Below are 17,558 nucleotides of genomic sequence, written 5' to 3'. Positions count from 1 at the left end.
AGAACTCCCTCTCTGCACGGAAGCCCCTCCCACTGACTGATGGTTCACTGTTGCCATGACAACACCAAGCTCCACGGTGCTGACTACTGTTGTTTCTGCTCGGTTCAAGACGTCCTGAAAACGGTAAAAAACGTGTTAAATTTACCCTCAGTAATATGGACATAAGACATAATCTGTAAAACTATACTGTAGCCAAAATAATAATAATAATGGGTTTAAAAACGAGCCAACTAACTAACTCCTAACAGCTAAGCCTGTCTGTTTACATCAGAAGCGCATCTCTCTGCTTCTTCTGATCCTCTGCTGTTTACTATCCATCTCTCTGCTTCTTCTGATCCTCTGCTGTTTACTATCCATCTCTCTGTCTGTCTGTCTGTCTGTCTGTCTCTCTGTCTGTCTGTCTGTCTGTCTGCCAGGGGCGGGGCCAAAGTGGGGGCCTGGGCTGCCCCCCCCCCCCTCTGAGTGTGATAGGTCCGATAAGACTCAGTGATTAAGACTTAATGATGATCTAAAGAAAGGGTGCCCAAACTTTTCCCCTGGAGGGCCAAAACTGGACCTCAATGGAGGGCCACAGGCCAAAATTAAACACCTATTATATTGTATTATTAAGATGCAAAATGGTACAAGGAACCCAAGTTCCCTTAATTGAATATGTTTTACATAGTTAGCCCCTTAAAACCCACCTGCTGAATACAATTTGGGCTCATTTATGCATTTCCAAGACTGTTTAGGGACCCCAGTATGTAGAAATATTAAAATACACTATTTTTAGAATATGCAAAAATGTATACTGTATTCAAAGAACTGCATGTTTTCCCAAAACTGCATAGGATTATTATACAGTGAGCATGTCTGTAAAGGGGAGACTCGTTGGTACCCATAAAACCCATTTTCAGTCACATATCTTGAGATCAGAGGTCAAGGGACACCTTGACAAATGGCCATGACAGTTTTTCCCCACCAACATTTAGCCCAACTTTAGAGTGTTAGTCTCCTTCCTGACAAGCTAATATGACATGAAATGGTACTAATGGAGTCCTTAGGTTTTCTAGTTTCATATGATGCCACTATCTTCTAACCATAAACCCAAGCCTGATACGGCCTCCCAAAGACTGTAAAATCGGTTGGGTCTTTTAATAAAAAAAAATAATGTGCTAACATCGGGCGGGCCAAATCAAACCTGATGGCGGGCCAACTTTGGACAGCCCTGATTTAAATAGCTCATATTTTGTTACACTGTGTTTAGCTCTTTTTTTACTGTGTTAGCTGAAGCATCTTGTTTTTTGCACTATCCCCTTTGCTGCTGTACACTGCCAATTTCCCCACTGCGGGACTAATAAAGGAATATCTTATCTTATCTTATCTTAACTAGGTAATAATTGAGCTAACGTCAATATATTTAGGTTGTCCGGTAAAGCAAAGAGGGAAGCTGTAATGTCTGACCTGCACCTGCTTAAAGACAAATCCCAAAGAAGTGAGAGGAGGACAAGCACGCTCTCAGAGGGAAGCCATGGAGTCAGAGGCATAGAAACAACTGGCAGGACTAGGGAGTGAGTAGATTGTGCAGTTAATACGGGCCAGTATTCACCTTTCATAGTATAGGTCGTGACTGATAATCAGAAAGCATTCCTAATACATGTGTTTGGTTGACAAGTCAACCACAGTGTGGATATACCCCCATGGCTCTTTTCCTGACAGTTTCTTCAATCTGATCATGTCTTTCAGCTCTATAAGTATTGACCTGCTTAAAGACAAATCCCAAAGAATTGAGAGGAAGCAAAGCAAGGTGCCCTCAGAGGGAAGCCATGGAGTCAGAGGCATAGAAACAACTGGCAGGACTAGGGAGTGAGTAGATTGTGCAGTTAATACGGGCTAGTATTCACCTTTCATAGTATAGGTCGTGACTGATATTCAGAAAGCATTCCTAATACATGTGTTTGGTTGAGAAGTCAACCACAGTGTGTACATACCCATGGCTCTTTTCCTGACAGTTTCTTCAATCGGATCATGTCTTTCAGCTCTATAAGTGCTGACCTGCTTAAAGACAAATTCCAAAGAAAAGAGAGGAGGTCAAGCAAGATGCCCTCAGACGGAAGCCATGGAGTCAGAGGCAAAGAAACAACTGGCAGGACTAGGGAGTGAGTAGATTGTGCAGTTAATATGGGCCAGTATTCACCTTTTATGGCATAGGTCGTGACTGATATTCAGAAAGCATTCCTAATACATGTGTTTGGTTGAGAAGTCAACCACAGTGTGTACATACCCATGGCTCTTTTCCTGACAGTTTTTATTCAATCTGATCATGTCTTTCAGCTCTGTAAGTACTGGGATGTACATGGATGAACTAGCACACCATGATGACAACGCTCGGATGGCCATAACAATGGAGAACACCTACCAGATGGGTGAGATAATATTCACCTGTATGGCAGACAGACATGCTGCATCATCACCAACTACAGATGTACTGTAACAGTTTAATACAACAGTGATTTGATTTTAAATTTGATTTGATTAATTCAGTACTTCAGCCTCATCACAACCTTACACCAAGGCACTTAAATAATGATATAAAGATTAAATGATCGACAATCCAGTATCATCGATGCAAAGTGAAAACAATGATCACATGCCATCACCTTATTTTGAGATACACCTTTATGTTGAAATTCCCATGTCACGTCTGTGTCGTAGGATGGCAAACTTTGTGATGTCAGCAAATATCGTACCGATGTCCAAAGTATAATATTGTATTGCGATGAAACTTGTGATTTACACCCATACTAATCAAAGTAACTGCAACATGAAGTAAAACTTATTTGCCATGGTATTGTTGTCTTTGGTTTTTTTTTACCACAGAACCTTACAAACGCATCCCTGTTCCTGCTGTCACAGACATACTGAAGGATGTACTCACCAATTACCTCCAAGAGGAGAAATATGAAGTAGAATGGTCTCAACAAATGACAAAAACAATATGTGAGGTAAGTAAAACTGAAAAAGCTCATTCATGCAGCACCTTTTGAATAACCTTGAATTTCTTTCTTATCAGTTTATTTTTTGGATTTCCCCTCCTAGGTGATAAGAGCCCGTGTGAAGGACCTCATGATTCCCCGATATAAGATTGTCGTCCTGGTCCACATCGGCCAGCTCACCGGGCAGAGCATGCAAATCAGCAGCCGCTGTCTGTGGGATGCGTCTAATGACACCTCCGCCACCTACTCCTTCAAGAACAGCTCTCTGTATGGTGTGGCAACCGTCTACGCTGTTTACTTTGAGTGAACCACGAAGACATTGAATAGACTCACACAAGAATCACTTTAGTTCTGCATTTCTCACAGAGTTCTGTATCCATGTTGTATATTTTGCCACGTATGAAATGATAAAACAAGAATTTATAAGCAAAATTCATGGTGTTTTTGTTTTTTTATTTTTTGTAGCATGGAAAATGAAATCACATTATCTTAACAATGTTCTGAAGCGTTTATTTTAAATGAACGAATGACAGCTGATGATGATGACCCCCTTGGGATGTTCCCCTCTAGCAGAGCATGGAGAGGTCAGTCCTTCGACAGCCTTGTTGACAACACGCTGATATTACTGCCTGGCTCTGGTCCCGCAAATGACGATACGTTGCTGGCACATCTGTCGTCTTCAGTTTTGGCTCCCTGCTACCTGCCAAGAGATATCAGCCTAATTTATTTTACAGTTGTGAAACTAACCCCAAAGCTACAAAGACAAATTCAAGTGACTACTCACCGTCTTGTAAAGTCTCCTCTTCTCCCATCAGTCTTCTCCACCTGGATCCTCCGCAGGTGTACACCACTGCTCGCACAAACGCCCGGCCACACAGCTTCAGTGTGTTATCCTGTGTCTGAACCTGTGCTACACACAACAAGCACAGCAGCATCGCAACCAGGATTAGGGATCTCATGTTGTTTATTCTCAGAAAACATCTGTCCCGACCAACCCCTTTTATGTAGAGTCTCCAGTGATGACACACACAAGTCTTCTTCAGGTCATAACTGTATTATCTCTGATAACCATCATGTGCTTTTAACAACGGATGTTATTCGGGATATGTGTGGGAATCTAGGTCACCGTGATGACCACTGATTGACTACATTTTCGTAAATGTTAAAGAGAAATAATTGCTCTTTTATGTCTGAGCTGCAGGGTTTTTATTGCCATGGATTTAACAAAGTGTTGCCTAATGGATCGCTTGAGATATCCATCCTACAACAAACTGAGGTGATGGCTCTCTACATAGCAACATAGTGGAGTGTGTGCCCACTATCATGGACATAAATCAGTGATTACGAGAAGAGACAGTTGCATTAACCGGTTCACTTGTTGTCAAATTGAACTGTGTCATGGAATAGAGTTGAAATAGTCATTACCAGATCATTTTTAGATATCAATGTTGGGGTGGGAGGAGGGCTAACCATTATCAAAATCAAAATATAGTTTGTATTATAAATGTATTTTGAATTAACCTTTTCAGTGCAGCTGCTTTTATTAAAGCACAAATAGACCTTTTTAATAGCAGGGATGGAGTTTAATTTGTCATTGCAGGAAATCCATAGGTGCAGTCAACAACATTAATTATATAATTGTCAAGGCCAGTTCAAAAGTTTCATAATATGTTAGATGTTTGAATTGTTTTACATGATGTTATATGTTCATACTAAGGCTGTCAATCGATTAAAATATTTAATTACGATTAACTGCATGACTGTCCACAGTTAATTGCGATTAATCACACATCTTTTGTCTGTCCAAAATGTACCTTAAAGGGAGATTTGTCAAGTATTCAATACACTTATTAACATGGTAGTGGGCAAATGTGCTGCTTTATGCAAATGCATGTATATATTTATTATTGGAAATCAATTAACAACACAAAACAATGTCAAATATTGTCCAGAAACCCTCACAGGTACTGCATTTAGCATAAAAAATATGCTCCAATCATAACATGGCAAACTGCAGCTCAACAGAAAACAACAGCTGTCAGTGTGCTGACTTGACTATGACCTGCCCCAAACTGAGACAAATCATGTAACTGCTTTCAGAACTAAATACATCATTCCTGATGACTATGAATATCATAGTAAAAAAACAATAGTTAAGCAATATTTGATTTACCTTTCCTCTTTCCATGAAATGTGCTATCACCTATGACGTCCATATTAGATGACAAGAAAGAGGAAGTTCCCTACGTCCCAGCCTATCACATGACATATCACTGGAAAGCCAAGGATGTCCTTTTTACAATACACCAGGGGTCTGATAGAGATGCACGTGGAAAAAATGTCCACTAAAGAGGACACAAGTCAATGGGCTGGGTGGGTCTCAGGAGGATGAATCTATTCCTTACTGATGTTTTTTTCATTTTAGAGCATATATCAGTACATTGCATTTAAATTACAGCTTTATTTTATTTTTATTTTTTTCCAGAGCAAAATATTCTGTTTTATAAGAATGTTATTTAAATAACAGACCTTTCCATAAGAATAAACATGGCAGCAGGTACACAATCATTTGACTTCAGTGACAAAATACACTCAGTTACCAACATTGCAAGGTAATTTGATAAACAAAAATAAAATTCCTTCAGTGTAACACAACATCCCTGCAATAAATCCTACCACCATGAAGATTATACTTTTTTTTTGTTTTTGTTAAGAAGTGTTTTAAAGAGGTGTTGAATCAACTTTATGGCCATTTTAGTTTAGTTGACATTAAGAGAAGAGGGAAATGAAATCACTGCTGTATAAAGTCAAGGATTAGACTTGTTATGGTCCTTAAAGAGAGTAAAGATAAATGAGTTCAGGTGATCAGGTGACATCATTGCCAACAAAAATTTTGATTTGAAATTACAGCTTTATTAACACAGTGTAAACAATTTAGACCTATAAGTATATGTTTGCTAATTGTTTGCCCCCTGGCATCTGTTTATTTTGTCTTGTTCCTTTTACAGTTTTGCACACGTCTTTGTCATTAAACCTGTATGACCGGTTTGTGAAATAAAGGCAATAAAAAAAAAAAAAAAGGGTAGCTCAAAAGAGTAAAAGGGGATGCATGCACTAAAGAGGACACAAGTCAATGGCATGGGTCTCAGGAGGATAAATCTATATCCTTACTAATGATTTTCTCATTTTAGAGCATACATCAGTACATTGCATTTAAATTACAGCTTTATTAACACAGTGTAAACAATTTAGACCTATAAGTATATGTTTGCTAATTGTTTGTCCCCTGGCATCTGTTATTTTGTCTTGTTCCTTTTACAGTTTTGCACACGTCTTTGTAATTAAACCTGTATGACCGGTTTGTGAAATAAAGGCAATAAAAAAGAAAAAAAAAAAAAAAAAAAGAGTAGCTCAAAAGAGTAAAAGGGGATGCATGCACTAAAGAGGACACAAGTCAATGGCATGGGTCTCAGGAGGATAAATCTATATCCTTACTAATGATTTTCTCATTTTAGAGCATATATCAGTACATTGCATTTAAATTACAGCTTTATTAACACAGTGTAAACAATTTAGACCTATATGTATGCTAATTGTTGTTATGAATATATTCCATTACATAAAACACATACATAATAACACATTAGGTCACTGCATCATCATCATCATCATCATCATCATCCATGCTTCATGTTCTTCATATACTGCAGGTGGGCGGGGCTTTACATCCGGGGAACAGCCGCAACCCCTGACGTCACGTGACCCCTGCAAGGATTGCAAACATGGCGGAGGTAAGAAAGTGAAATAAATATTCTGGGAAAAATAAATGTCTCTCCTGCTTAATAAGTCAGCCCAGCTGAACTCATACGTCGCTTGTGTGTTGTAGCTTTAATTCACGGAATTAAGAATCAAGTGTTTGTGCTGCTGGATAACAGTTATTTCATGACAACAGGCTTGTTTGAGTAAACTTCGGGGGTTTAGCTAACGTTAGCTTGAAGCTAGCTCAGTTAGCTGCTCAGTTAGCTTCTCAGTTAGCTTCTCAGTTAGCTTCTCAGTTAGCTTCGGTGTTAGCGACGCTACTTATTACAGAATACTCAACTACACGTTTCATTAGATACGCAGCGGTGGTTTCATGGTTTACAGCAGGGCTCAGCAACCTTTACTAGCAAAAGAGATGTTTTAGATCTGTCTGGAGATGCAAAACATTATAGCATTGTGATGAAGGTAACACAGTTTAAGGTATAAGTATATAGTATATAAGTCTAATGCAGTGAGGGCCAAAGAGACAATGTGTGATGCAGTATTAGGGCCACACTGAGGGGGAACAGAGATGAGATTTACAGAATAAAGTCATTATATTATGAGAAAAAAAGTTGTAATATTATGAGAATAAAGTCAGAAGGTTATGAGAAAAAAGCTGTAATATTACGACAATAAAGACTTAACTTTACGAGAAATAAAGTCGTAATATTATAAGAAGAAAGTCATAACTTTACGAGAAAAAAAGAAAATAACACGTAAAATTACACCTTTATAATATTATGACTTTATTATCGTAATATTACGTATTTTTTCTCGTAAACCTATGACTTTATTCTCATATTAAAACTTTTTCTCATAAACTTCTGACATTATTCTCATTATACTACGACTTTTTTTCTCGTAAACTTCTGACTTTATTCGTATAATATTACGACTTTTTTTTCGTAAAATTCTGACTTTATTTTCATAATATTAAGACTTTTTTTCTGGTAAACCTATGACTTTATTCTCGTAATATTACGACTTTTTCTCGTAAACCTATGACTTTATTCTCGTAATATTACGACTTTTTTCTTGTAAACCTATGACTTTATTCTCGTAATATTACGACTTTTTCTCGTAAACCTATGACTTTATTCTCGTAGTGTTACAACTTTTTTCTCGTAAACCTATGACTTTATTCTCGTAATATTACGACTTTTTCTCGTAAACCTATGACTTTATTTTCATAATATTACGACTTTTTTCTCATAAACCTACGACTTTATTCTCGTAGTGTTACAACTTTTTTCTTGTAAACCTATGACTTTATTTTCATAATATTACGACTTTTTTCTCATAAACCTATGACTTTATTATTGTAATATTACGACTTTTTTTTCTCATAAACTTCTGACTTTATTTTCATAATATTACGACTTTTTTCTCGTAAACCTATGACTTTATTCTCTTAATAATATGACTTTATTCTCTTAATAATATGACTTTATTCTCTTAATAATATGACTTTATTCTCGTAATCTCAGATTTATTTTTTCCTCAATGTGGCCCTAATACTCCATCGTACCGTCATACCATAGACCTACAACAATGATAAAACAGTTATTCATTTCCATTTTTATAAATCCACAGTTCCTGTTCACAGGTTGCTGACCCCTGGTTTAGAGCTATGTTGTTTTTAGGTTAGTATTCGCAGGCAGTTTGATACCAACTTGGACGCATTAGCTAACATATGTAAAGGGAGATTTAGCTTTGTGTTTGTGTGTAAGTTAGCTCAGTTGAGTAGCTTAAATCAACCAGTTAACTGTGGTTGAATGCAGGCGGTAAAGTCTTTCCTACCAGTGGCCCTCAGACTTTATACCTCCTCCCCCTTCTGCAGGAAGGACACTGAGTACAAATATAATATCAATATCATGTGCAATACTACTTTTTACATTCTCATGTGCAATATCACTGTTCATTGTGTGCAATATTAATGTCCAACATGTGCAATATTACTTTTTTTTTAGCTTACTTTACCTTTTTTATTTACTTGTTGTGGTGGAAATTGACCGAATAAGGGAGACCAACAAAGACAAAATTTATCTTTGTATATTTATTAAGCTTTTGCGCAAAAGGACCGAAACCTCTAAAGTGACAGTCAGCGACCGCCGAGGAATTGATGCCGAATGCATCCTCACCAGGGTTTTTATATGCATAAGAACAAAGAGTCAATGGTTACTTTGGTTACATTTGATATGATTACATACTATAAATGAAGGCACACTTTCAAGCAGGGAATTTCCATAAATCAAGGCACACTTTGTCTCAGACATGAAAGAGAAGAGTTAATGTGCAGGCTAGACTATATTTCATCCTTACATCATTTATACAGATCAGGCATTGTATAGAAAAGGACAGTTCATTTACAGTATCAGGAGTTTGAGTATAGTTCAGCGGAAAGGGAGCCAGTCATGAACAGTATAAAACAGAGAATACAAAGGTTATACACTAAATGATAATTTTTTCCCTCTACACTTATCTTATTTACTCATTTTACTAAATTGATCTTACTTAATTGTTATTCTATTAGGCCCTGGTGCTAGAAATAGTCCTTTTTTTTATACACTTGAACTTGTTGTATTTTTGAGCAATCTCTGGCACAAGAATTTCCTTCGGGATTAATAAAGTTCTATATTAACTTATCTTTTCTTAAACAGTGAACACCACTGTAAGCTCAAATGGTTGCTGTATTGAGAGGCTACTGAACATTTTCCCCCACAGGAAGTGGTGTCAGTCTTCTTTGTTTCTTTTCTTATTGAACTGCAGTTAGGAGGACCACAGGGTCGAGCGCGCTTTTTTCCCCTCACCTCTCACCTCTCACCTCGGCCCCCTCAGCCAGTTGCATTATGTCAAGTTAACATATACAGCAGTTTCTAATTGTGTACATCTAAAATTACATATTTGCATATTTCTGCAGCTTCTGTGCTTTAACTTTATTTTTTGTTTTGCAGCCCTCCGTCGGGAATTCGAGCCCAGGTACTTAAAGTTGGAGCCTCTGTTTTGTTGTTGTTGTTGTTTGGGTGCATGCTATATGTTTCTAATCCACTTACATTTAATAATTCAATTTGATGCTTAAAGGAATAATTTAAATTGAACCATAACCATAATCAAAATAAAAAATATAGTTTATATTATAAATGTATCTTAATTAAATTAATAAACCATTGTGGGAAATGCTGTAAATCAATGAATATGATTACTTTATGGTAATGTTAGTTTGAAAAGAATTTTGCATCCGTATGATGAGGTACTTTATTATGGCTTTTATTCATTATTATTGGTAATAATTATATAGATATTATTGGTAATCCGCTCCCTGACATTCCTATCTGGATATTTCATCTGTAAGATGTTGGATTTATCAGCTCTGTGAAGCATTAGGCTACTGAAGTAAAAAAGCAAACAAGGTTTAATTGGATTTTGATAAATCTTTATATATATAATAGAGCTTCAACGATTAATCGATTAGTTGTCGACTATTAAATTAATCGGTTTAAGTAATTTTTTATGAAAAAAAAGTCTAAATTCTCTGATTCCAGCTTCTTAAATGTGAATATTGTCTGGTTTCTTTACTCCTCTGTGACAGTAAACTGAATATCTTTGAGTTGTGGACAAAACAAGACATTTGAGGACGTCATCTCGGGCTTTAGGAAACACTGATCAACGTTTTTCACCATTTTCTGAAATTTTATAGACCAAACAACTAATAGATTAATTAAGAAAATAATCAAGAGATTAATCGTCAGTGAAAATAGTCTTTAGTTGCAGCCTTATATTGATATTGCAGATATAAAATTACATATTCCGGTATAGAAGATTCGATCCATATTGCCCACCCCTATGCCTGAATATGTCTGCAGTCTACATATGTATTCAAACAAAAAAAATACTGGTTGGACCTTTGTTGGATTTGTTCATAATTTCCATAAGTAAATGTTTCAGTCGTATTTTCAGTTAAATTTTGCATCGTCGCTTTAATTGTTCGTTACTTTTCCAGGAGGTTCAGCAGGTGCCGATGATCATGATTTCGACCCATCAGCAGACATGCTTGTTCATGACTTTGATGACGAACGCACCCTGGAGGAAGAAGAAATGTTGGAGGCATCAGATGAGACCAACGCCAACGAGATTGAAGATCTTGCACGGGTGAGTTTCAGGCTTAGTTCATATTTGCTTTTGTCTGTTGAAAAAAAATGCTGTGTAGCTCAACATTTAGACAATCAATTTGGGAATAATGGCGGGCAGCGCTTGAAACCTGGGACACAAAGGTACAGTGTCTGGGACAGTAGAGAAACTTATCATTACAAATGAAATGATTTCTATTATTTATGCGTCATGGTTATTAGTTTACTAACATTAGAGAGTGAAGCCATGGGCTAGTGAGAAGAAAAACCCAGAGAAAAAAGCCATGTGAAAGTTGTTCAAGTTAAAAAAAAAAGAAAAAGATTAAAAGTTGTAAAAGCTTCCGGAGAGTAATAATGTCCATTACTTTGGTGGATGCAAAGTTTTACCAACGGGTAACGGACATATAGCAACCTGCAGAAGATAAATATGTGGTAAATGTGAATTTGTTTTGTACTGCTTCATCAAGATGTAGTGTGTTAAAGTCAGGAAACAACAAGCAGAACTTCCATGGCGGACCAGAGTGAGTCATGGAAGTGATGCTAGTTGGTATAGTTTCTAATAAATAGTATATAACAAAACTTTATTTATTGTGTAGAATGGAAAAAGAACTTCAATTTGGGACACTGGTTGTTAAATCTGGAACAATTGAAATTAAAACTTGGGACAGTTGCGGAACAAAAAAAAAGTAAATTTCGAGCCCTGTTGGTGAGTCCTAATCCTGAGTTTTGAATCTACATTTAGACCAAACTGAGGCAGGAAACTGTTGTAAGTTTATTTTATTTTACGGTTTAGAAAATAATGTCGCTTTTCTTTCAACAGGAGGGAGAGATGCCCATTCATGAGCTGCTGAGTCTGTACGGTTATGGGGGCAATTCACCAGCAGATGAAGATGAAGAGGAGGAGGAAGAACCAGAGGAAGAAGAAGATGATGAGGAAGAGGACGAGGAAGAGGACCTAGACAATGACGAAAGCAGTAGAAGCACTGGGGAGTTAAAAAGAAATGAGGTACATCTGCGTCTCTTGAGTCTCTTGACAGTGATATGGTTTCCATGAACTTAATATATTTTGTTGTGTCAACTGTTCTGTGTAATTTCATCGTTGTTTGTGTGTTTTCAGGTTGAGGGTGTTAAGATCTCACCAGGACAGGAGGATGAGGCCCAGGTAACCTCTGAGGTCCGCACACGCTCAGTCAGGTCGCTCGGCACAGTAGAACTCATTCGCCCTCAGAAACTCAAGTACTTTGAAAGTATGCACCATCTTACCTCATTTTCTTCCTTTTGTTGTTCCTTCTTGTTGCAACTAAATGCAGATTTCTTTTGGGAGATTTAGCTGGTTAAATGGATATCATATTGTTCCTCAGGTAATAATGATGCAGAGGAGGAGTCAGATGAAGATGAGGACTATGTTCCATCTGAAGACTGGAAAAAGGTGTGTAAGAACTTTATTTATCAGAGTGTCACTTGTACTGCCAGATTACATATTGATTTATAATACACTGCCAAAAAACATTTGTCAGAACCAAAACGGCATGGTTTCTTTTGAATGAACACATTGTTCAGATGAATTTGCATACAGACTACCTCTTATTTATGTCAGGATTTGCAACATGTGCAGTGTCACTTCACATTTATCTAATCCTTTTGACTTTTAGAAATACACAGCTATCTACGTTGGCTGTCACAATGATGGATTAATGTTATTTTAATAAAAAACATACACTGAGCCCACTGCAGAAATAATATACTGAACCTCTCAAACAGAGGAAGCTTTTCTCAAGGGAACAATCAGAAATATTTACGGTGGAAGAATATATTCACAAAAACCTAACCGTGTGCTGAAAAGTTGTGCAGAAATGACTTCCTGAGAAAGGAGAAGAGTAGAAATTGCAAGCAGGTTTCATATTTGTTATAAATTATGAAGTAATTGTCTAAAACTGTGTGTTTATTCCCAACAGGAAATCATGGTGGGTTCAATGTATCAGGCAGAAACTCCTGTCGGCCTGTGTAAATATAAAGACAACGAAAAAGGTAAGCTGGCTGTTTCGTTGTCTCACTGTCAACATCGTAAACTGTAACTATGTGGCTCCTTTCTGTGTCCAAAAGAGCTAAAGTTAATTCAGTAGACTAAAGGTTTGACATCGCATTTCCTGTTTTCTCTGAATTTGTCCTTTAGTTTATGAAAATGATGACCAGTTGTTGTGGAACCCCGAGTGTCTTCCTGAAGGCAAAGTGGTGGAGTTCTTGACGGAGGCATCGAGGCGGACAGGAGAGGAGAAGGGAGTGGATGCAATCCCAGAGGGATCCCATATCAAAGACAACGAACAGGTGACAGCAACATACAACCCTGAAGAAGGCTGGCCGAAGGCTATATTTTCTCTTACTGTGAACAAATCCCATGAAAAACAGTACATATTTCAGTGTACTGTTGAGCTGTAAAATAAGAAAGTTTGTGACTCGCCGGCCGCAACCATGTTGAAAACAGTCAAAGCCAGAACCAGCCACCACCCACTGGCTGGAGCAAACTGGACCGCTTTGGGATCCGTCACATTTTTCCGCCTGTTGCCCGGACTAGGTGTATCTCCACCATTACACGTTGTCTGTCTTTTCATGGGTTTGTTGACAATAAGAAAAATGTTGAATAACGCCAGCATTATGCTTTAAATCAAATGATCATGCTGCATTACATGTTAATAGCTTTTCACTATTGAACTTGTGTGATCTTTTTGTTTCCCTGTAGGCGTTGTATGAACTAGTGAAGTGTGACTTTGACACAGAGGAAGCTTTAAGAAGACTTAAGTTTAATGTAAAAGCAGCGAGAGGTGAGTAGACTATCAAACACATATTGACCTTCAGTTGTCTGTGATGCAGCATGTTTGGAGGGTGATATGGCGTCCTGTACTTGGATCATCTTAAGAAGATTAACACTTATTTTTCTCTAACAGAGGAGCTTTCTGTCTGGACTGAAGAGGAATGTAGAAATTTTGAACAAGGACTAAAAGCTTATGGGAAAGACTTTCATTTAATACAGGCCAACAAGGTAAGAGAAGTGTTTTAAAAGCCACCATTTCTGATTAATGTGTCATGACCATATGTTGATTAAAATCATTTTGGATAACATTAATTTGATGTTGATGGGTTTTGCTGTGCCTGTGTTGATGCTCAGGGTTGGAATCAACCTCGTTGCATTTTGAGACAAATCAAATTTCTTTTTCTTTTCTGTAGATCACATTGACCTTTGTCAGAGTCCCAAAACAAAAAATTTGATTTGTCTCTTATTTGACATTGTACTGAATCTATCTCTTCAGACGACGGTAATAATGGTTATTTCATGTCTGCTGAATTAAATCTTTCAGGTGAGAACTAGGTCTGTAGGAGAATGTGTGGCCTTTTATTACATGTGGAAGAAGTCTGAGCGTTATGATTTCTTTGCACAGCAAACCAGACTTGGGAAAAGGAAATACAACCTTCACCCCGGCGTCACGTAAGTTTATAAAAAATATATATAGTTGTGTGTACAATTATTAAAAGAAGAAATGTACTCCTGTTTCACGTTGATGTGTTTGGTAATTTTGTCTCTCGCTACAATTTCTGGGTGTAATATAACATAAATGCACTGCCAGGGTCGAACAGTAAAGAAAAGACCTTCTGTTATTCCAGCCAAAGGAATGTAACCGCAGTGAAGCCAGAATTAAATAAAAAAGACTATTCTAGTCTGAGTGAATTCATTAAATGAGCTTGGCTTAACTGATACCACATGCACTTGTATTTTAGTGGGGGTCGGTTGAGTGTAACTGGTTGTGTGCTGTTGTGTTTCATCAGGGACTACATGGACAGATTACTGGACGAGACGGAGAGCGCGACGTCCAGCAGGGCTGCGTCGCCTCCTCCCACCACCTCCAGCAGCAGCGCCAGCCACTCGGAGAGGGAAGATGGCAGCAGTCAGAACGGTGAGCTGATGAATATACACGGTACTGAGCACACATACAAGCAGTTGATGTTTATAATTTTTAATATATCTCTTACCATAAACGGTCCTCGTTGTGTGGATATCCCATGTTGTCATCTCCTTCAATGGGAGCTATTTCTTAGGTATAAAGGGCCTTAGTCCCGCCCCTTCCGGTGGACCCCATGGTACCTTATTTTGGAAAAAATCTAAACAGTAGTCAACGGAAAGAGATAAATATTTTTTGGATCCCGTTTGAATTGCTACATGAATCACACAATAACTAGCTGGCTAGTGTTGGTGACGTATATTGTGCGAGATGAGAGAAGTAGTTCACTGTAGACACAAAACTTTATGATACTACGACGACAAACTCAGACTTTCTTGACTTGAAAAATTATGTTTTAAATTGACAAACATCATATGTGTGATTCGCGCCGCAGTTCAAACGGGATCAAAAAAATATTTGTCTCTCTCCGAAATTCTTTCCGAAATAAGGTCCGAAATAAAGTAGAAAACTGTGAGCAGCACAGATGAAATCCCATTCACCTCTTTTGTATTCAGATGAAGGCAGAAATCTGAGACACTAATATCTCAGAAGCTGGTGATACTACTATAGTGTTTTGTAATTTGGGTGATTCAACATTTTAATTGTCTCAAACCACACTCATTCATTCTCTCACATTCTCTCATTGTCAGGAATCGCAAGCCACATTTCAAGCCATCCAGCGGATGGTGCTCAGCTGCTTCCAGTAAATCAAGTCAAACCTGAGCCCGTTCAGTCTGTTCAGTCCAACGGGCCTTCCCATCCGCTAGTGGAAGCTGCTCCTCCTCCTCCTCCTCCTCCTCCTCCCATTTCAGACAACAACTCCAACGGCTGCAGCCAACCCGGTGCGCCCAGCCACGACCAAAACGGTTCTCTGGAGCCTCCGCTGGACCACCGAGACGCGGCGACGGCACATGAGAGGCCTGCCAAGAGATGCAGGACGGAGGCAGAGCCGATGGGCCAAAGTGAGGTGGAACCATCCAGAACACAGGAGAACTGAAGGACACAGTGACGTAGACTAATAGACGCTGAATTTAGGAGGGGGGGGTTATCCCTACTTCCCTATTTATGGGCAGAGGTAAGGGGGTGAAGAGGATGAGGAACGATGAGCCCCGCGTGGCCCACAAGCGCAGTATCTCCTGAGAGCAAAGACTCTTTGATAAGGTCAAAGGTCACTGAAAATCACACCTTGATGAACACAGCCAACCGAACTGCAGCTGTCCTCCAGGAGGGGGACGCCACGGCCGCCTCCGTCTCCCCGTCCCTCCGTCCCTCCGAACCCATCCGCGTACTGACTGCCTGCAGAGCTCATCCCAAAGTACCACAGCGCTCCTTCATCTCCGACAAAACCATCTTCTAACCATCGTCTTTATTCCCTTTTTGGAGACTTGACTGACAAAATTTTGCCAAGAATTTCCTCTTTTTTTTTCTATTTGTACTCAAAGAAAACAAAATCACCTGTGATATTTTTTTACACAAGATATATTTATATTTTTTAACAAAAAGAAAACTATGATAGGTAACTGCTGTTCAAGCTGTTAGAACATTTGATGAAAACACGGGACACGTTTTAAATGATTTACATGCTCAAGTTGTCAAAAAAAGAGGCAAAAACACAAGACGAGTAAGTGCCGGCGCTGTCGCTGGCTCTCTTTAGTTGCACTTTGATTGTATGTTCCTCATCTTTACGGACGAGGAGTGGCGTCGAAACCCAGCAGAATAACATTTTCACTCCTCTTCTGAACCCGCTCCGGCCTCTTATCAACGGCTGTTTGTTTGATTCTGATAAATAAACCGACGGGTTGGTCCCCCCGCAGGTTTGTTTGTGTAAAGCAGCTGACATCAGTGATGTCCTGTATTATAATTCATCATGTAGAAGATCGCTGTATTTTTGGATTTTCATAGTCAGTGCTTTGCTCAACGCTTTGTTTTTACTAGACAGAATGTCCGTGATTTTTAATGTAAAGTTTGTATAGATTTCTTACCTTGAGCAGTTGGTACATTTTTTTATAACTGTCTGTTCATCTCCGTCTGTTCTGGTCTTCCTCGTAGGCTGCTGTGCTTTTTTGTTGAGAAATCTTTTCGCCCGTGTTGCTCTGAGATGGATGTAATAAATAAAAAAAAGTAGCCATTCCTCTTTCCCTCTCTGTTTCACTTTACACTTCGCATTCCCGTGTGACCTTGCACAATCTAAAATGTTTGTTGCATATTTTGTGCATAGAAAAAGCCCCACCTTGTGGTTGAGCGTGCTGCTTGCCTTTGGTTTAAAACCTCTTGCTTAAAGTGCTTAGTTTCAACCGATATCCTCCCCGTCTTTCTACAGAGCAGTGGATTTCCAGCAATGAAACAGACCAGGTTAATTTGTTTTGGTACATTAGCTGTTCAGCTTGACGTGTTTTACTTTGTACTCCAGCTTTTGAACTTACATTCACAAATTAAGATAAGTTTGTCTCGAATAATGTTGATCCATGTAGTCTTTTCTTTCCCTTTGTTGACAATGTCTTTGTTTTGTTTTTGTTTTTTTTCTCTGTAAATGACGACATGAATAAAAATGAAGTGTATTCCAAGACTGGCTATGAATGGAATAACATTGGCTATATTTAATAAATGTATTAATGAGTCTGAGTTGTTGTGTTGTGAGTTTTCAAACTGTTCACACTTGTACA

At 38.4% G+C, this 17,558-nt stretch overlaps 3 protein-coding genes across 7 annotated transcripts; 2 read left to right on the top strand and 1 right to left on the bottom strand.

Moving 5' to 3' along the window:
- dynlt5 (dynein light chain Tctex-type family member 5) lies at positions 1-3,407 on the top strand. 3 transcript variants are annotated; one of them, XM_037786634.1, is made up of 7 exons: positions 3-123; positions 1,404-1,550; positions 1,726-1,845; positions 2,019-2,138; positions 2,314-2,405; positions 2,860-2,984; positions 3,079-3,407. In XM_037786634.1, exons 2-7 carry the CDS (start codon positions 1,435-1,437, stop codon positions 3,280-3,282), a joined length of 777 nt encoding a protein of 258 aa, XP_037642562.1. In that variant the 5' UTR covers positions 3-123; positions 1,404-1,434; the 3' UTR covers positions 3,283-3,407. The 3 variants fall into 3 exon arrangements, with proteins under 3 accessions (XP_037642563.1, XP_037642564.1, XP_037642562.1); XM_037786635.1 differs by lacking the exon at positions 1,726-1,845 and having other exon boundaries at positions 1-123; XM_037786636.1 differs by lacking the exon at positions 2,019-2,138 and having other exon boundaries at positions 2-123.
- Positions 3,399-5,229, bottom strand: LOC119498117 (relaxin-3-like). Its single transcript, XM_037786637.1, has 3 exons — positions 5,149-5,229; positions 3,760-3,885; positions 3,399-3,675 (listed from the first exon to the last, which is right to left on the bottom strand). The coding sequence occupies exons 1-3, from the start codon at positions 5,189-5,191 to the stop codon at positions 3,542-3,544; spliced, it is 303 nt and encodes a 100-aa protein (XP_037642565.1). The 5' UTR covers positions 5,192-5,229; the 3' UTR covers positions 3,399-3,541.
- Positions 5,230-6,685: 1,456 nt separating this feature from the next.
- On the top strand, positions 6,686-17,513 carry mier1b (mesoderm induction early response 1b, transcriptional regulator). Of its 3 annotated transcripts, none has more exons than XM_037786629.1 (13): positions 6,686-6,766; positions 9,731-9,755; positions 10,777-10,925; positions 11,724-11,909; positions 12,021-12,150; positions 12,265-12,332; positions 12,859-12,931; positions 13,077-13,228; positions 13,641-13,722; positions 13,846-13,940; positions 14,338-14,384; positions 14,723-14,871; positions 15,546-17,513. In XM_037786629.1, exons 1-13 carry the CDS (start codon positions 6,758-6,760, stop codon positions 15,890-15,892), a joined length of 1,512 nt encoding a protein of 503 aa, XP_037642557.1. In that variant the 5' UTR covers positions 6,686-6,757; the 3' UTR covers positions 15,893-17,513. The 3 variants fall into 3 exon arrangements, with proteins under 3 accessions (XP_037642557.1, XP_037642556.1, XP_037642555.1); XM_037786628.1 differs by having other exon boundaries at positions 14,257-14,384; positions 14,723-14,850; XM_037786627.1 differs by having other exon boundaries at positions 14,257-14,384.
- Positions 17,514-17,558: the final 45 nt, after the last annotated feature.

The sequence above is a fragment of the Sebastes umbrosus genome, chromosome 12, assembly GCF_015220745.1.
Source record: "Sebastes umbrosus isolate fSebUmb1 chromosome 12, fSebUmb1.pri, whole genome shotgun sequence".
In the NCBI taxonomy this organism is placed as follows: Eukaryota; Metazoa; Chordata; class Actinopteri; order Perciformes; family Sebastidae; genus Sebastes; species Sebastes umbrosus.
The sequence above is the reverse complement of the archived record's forward strand: the minus strand, read 5'-3'. Positions and strand labels throughout refer to the sequence as shown.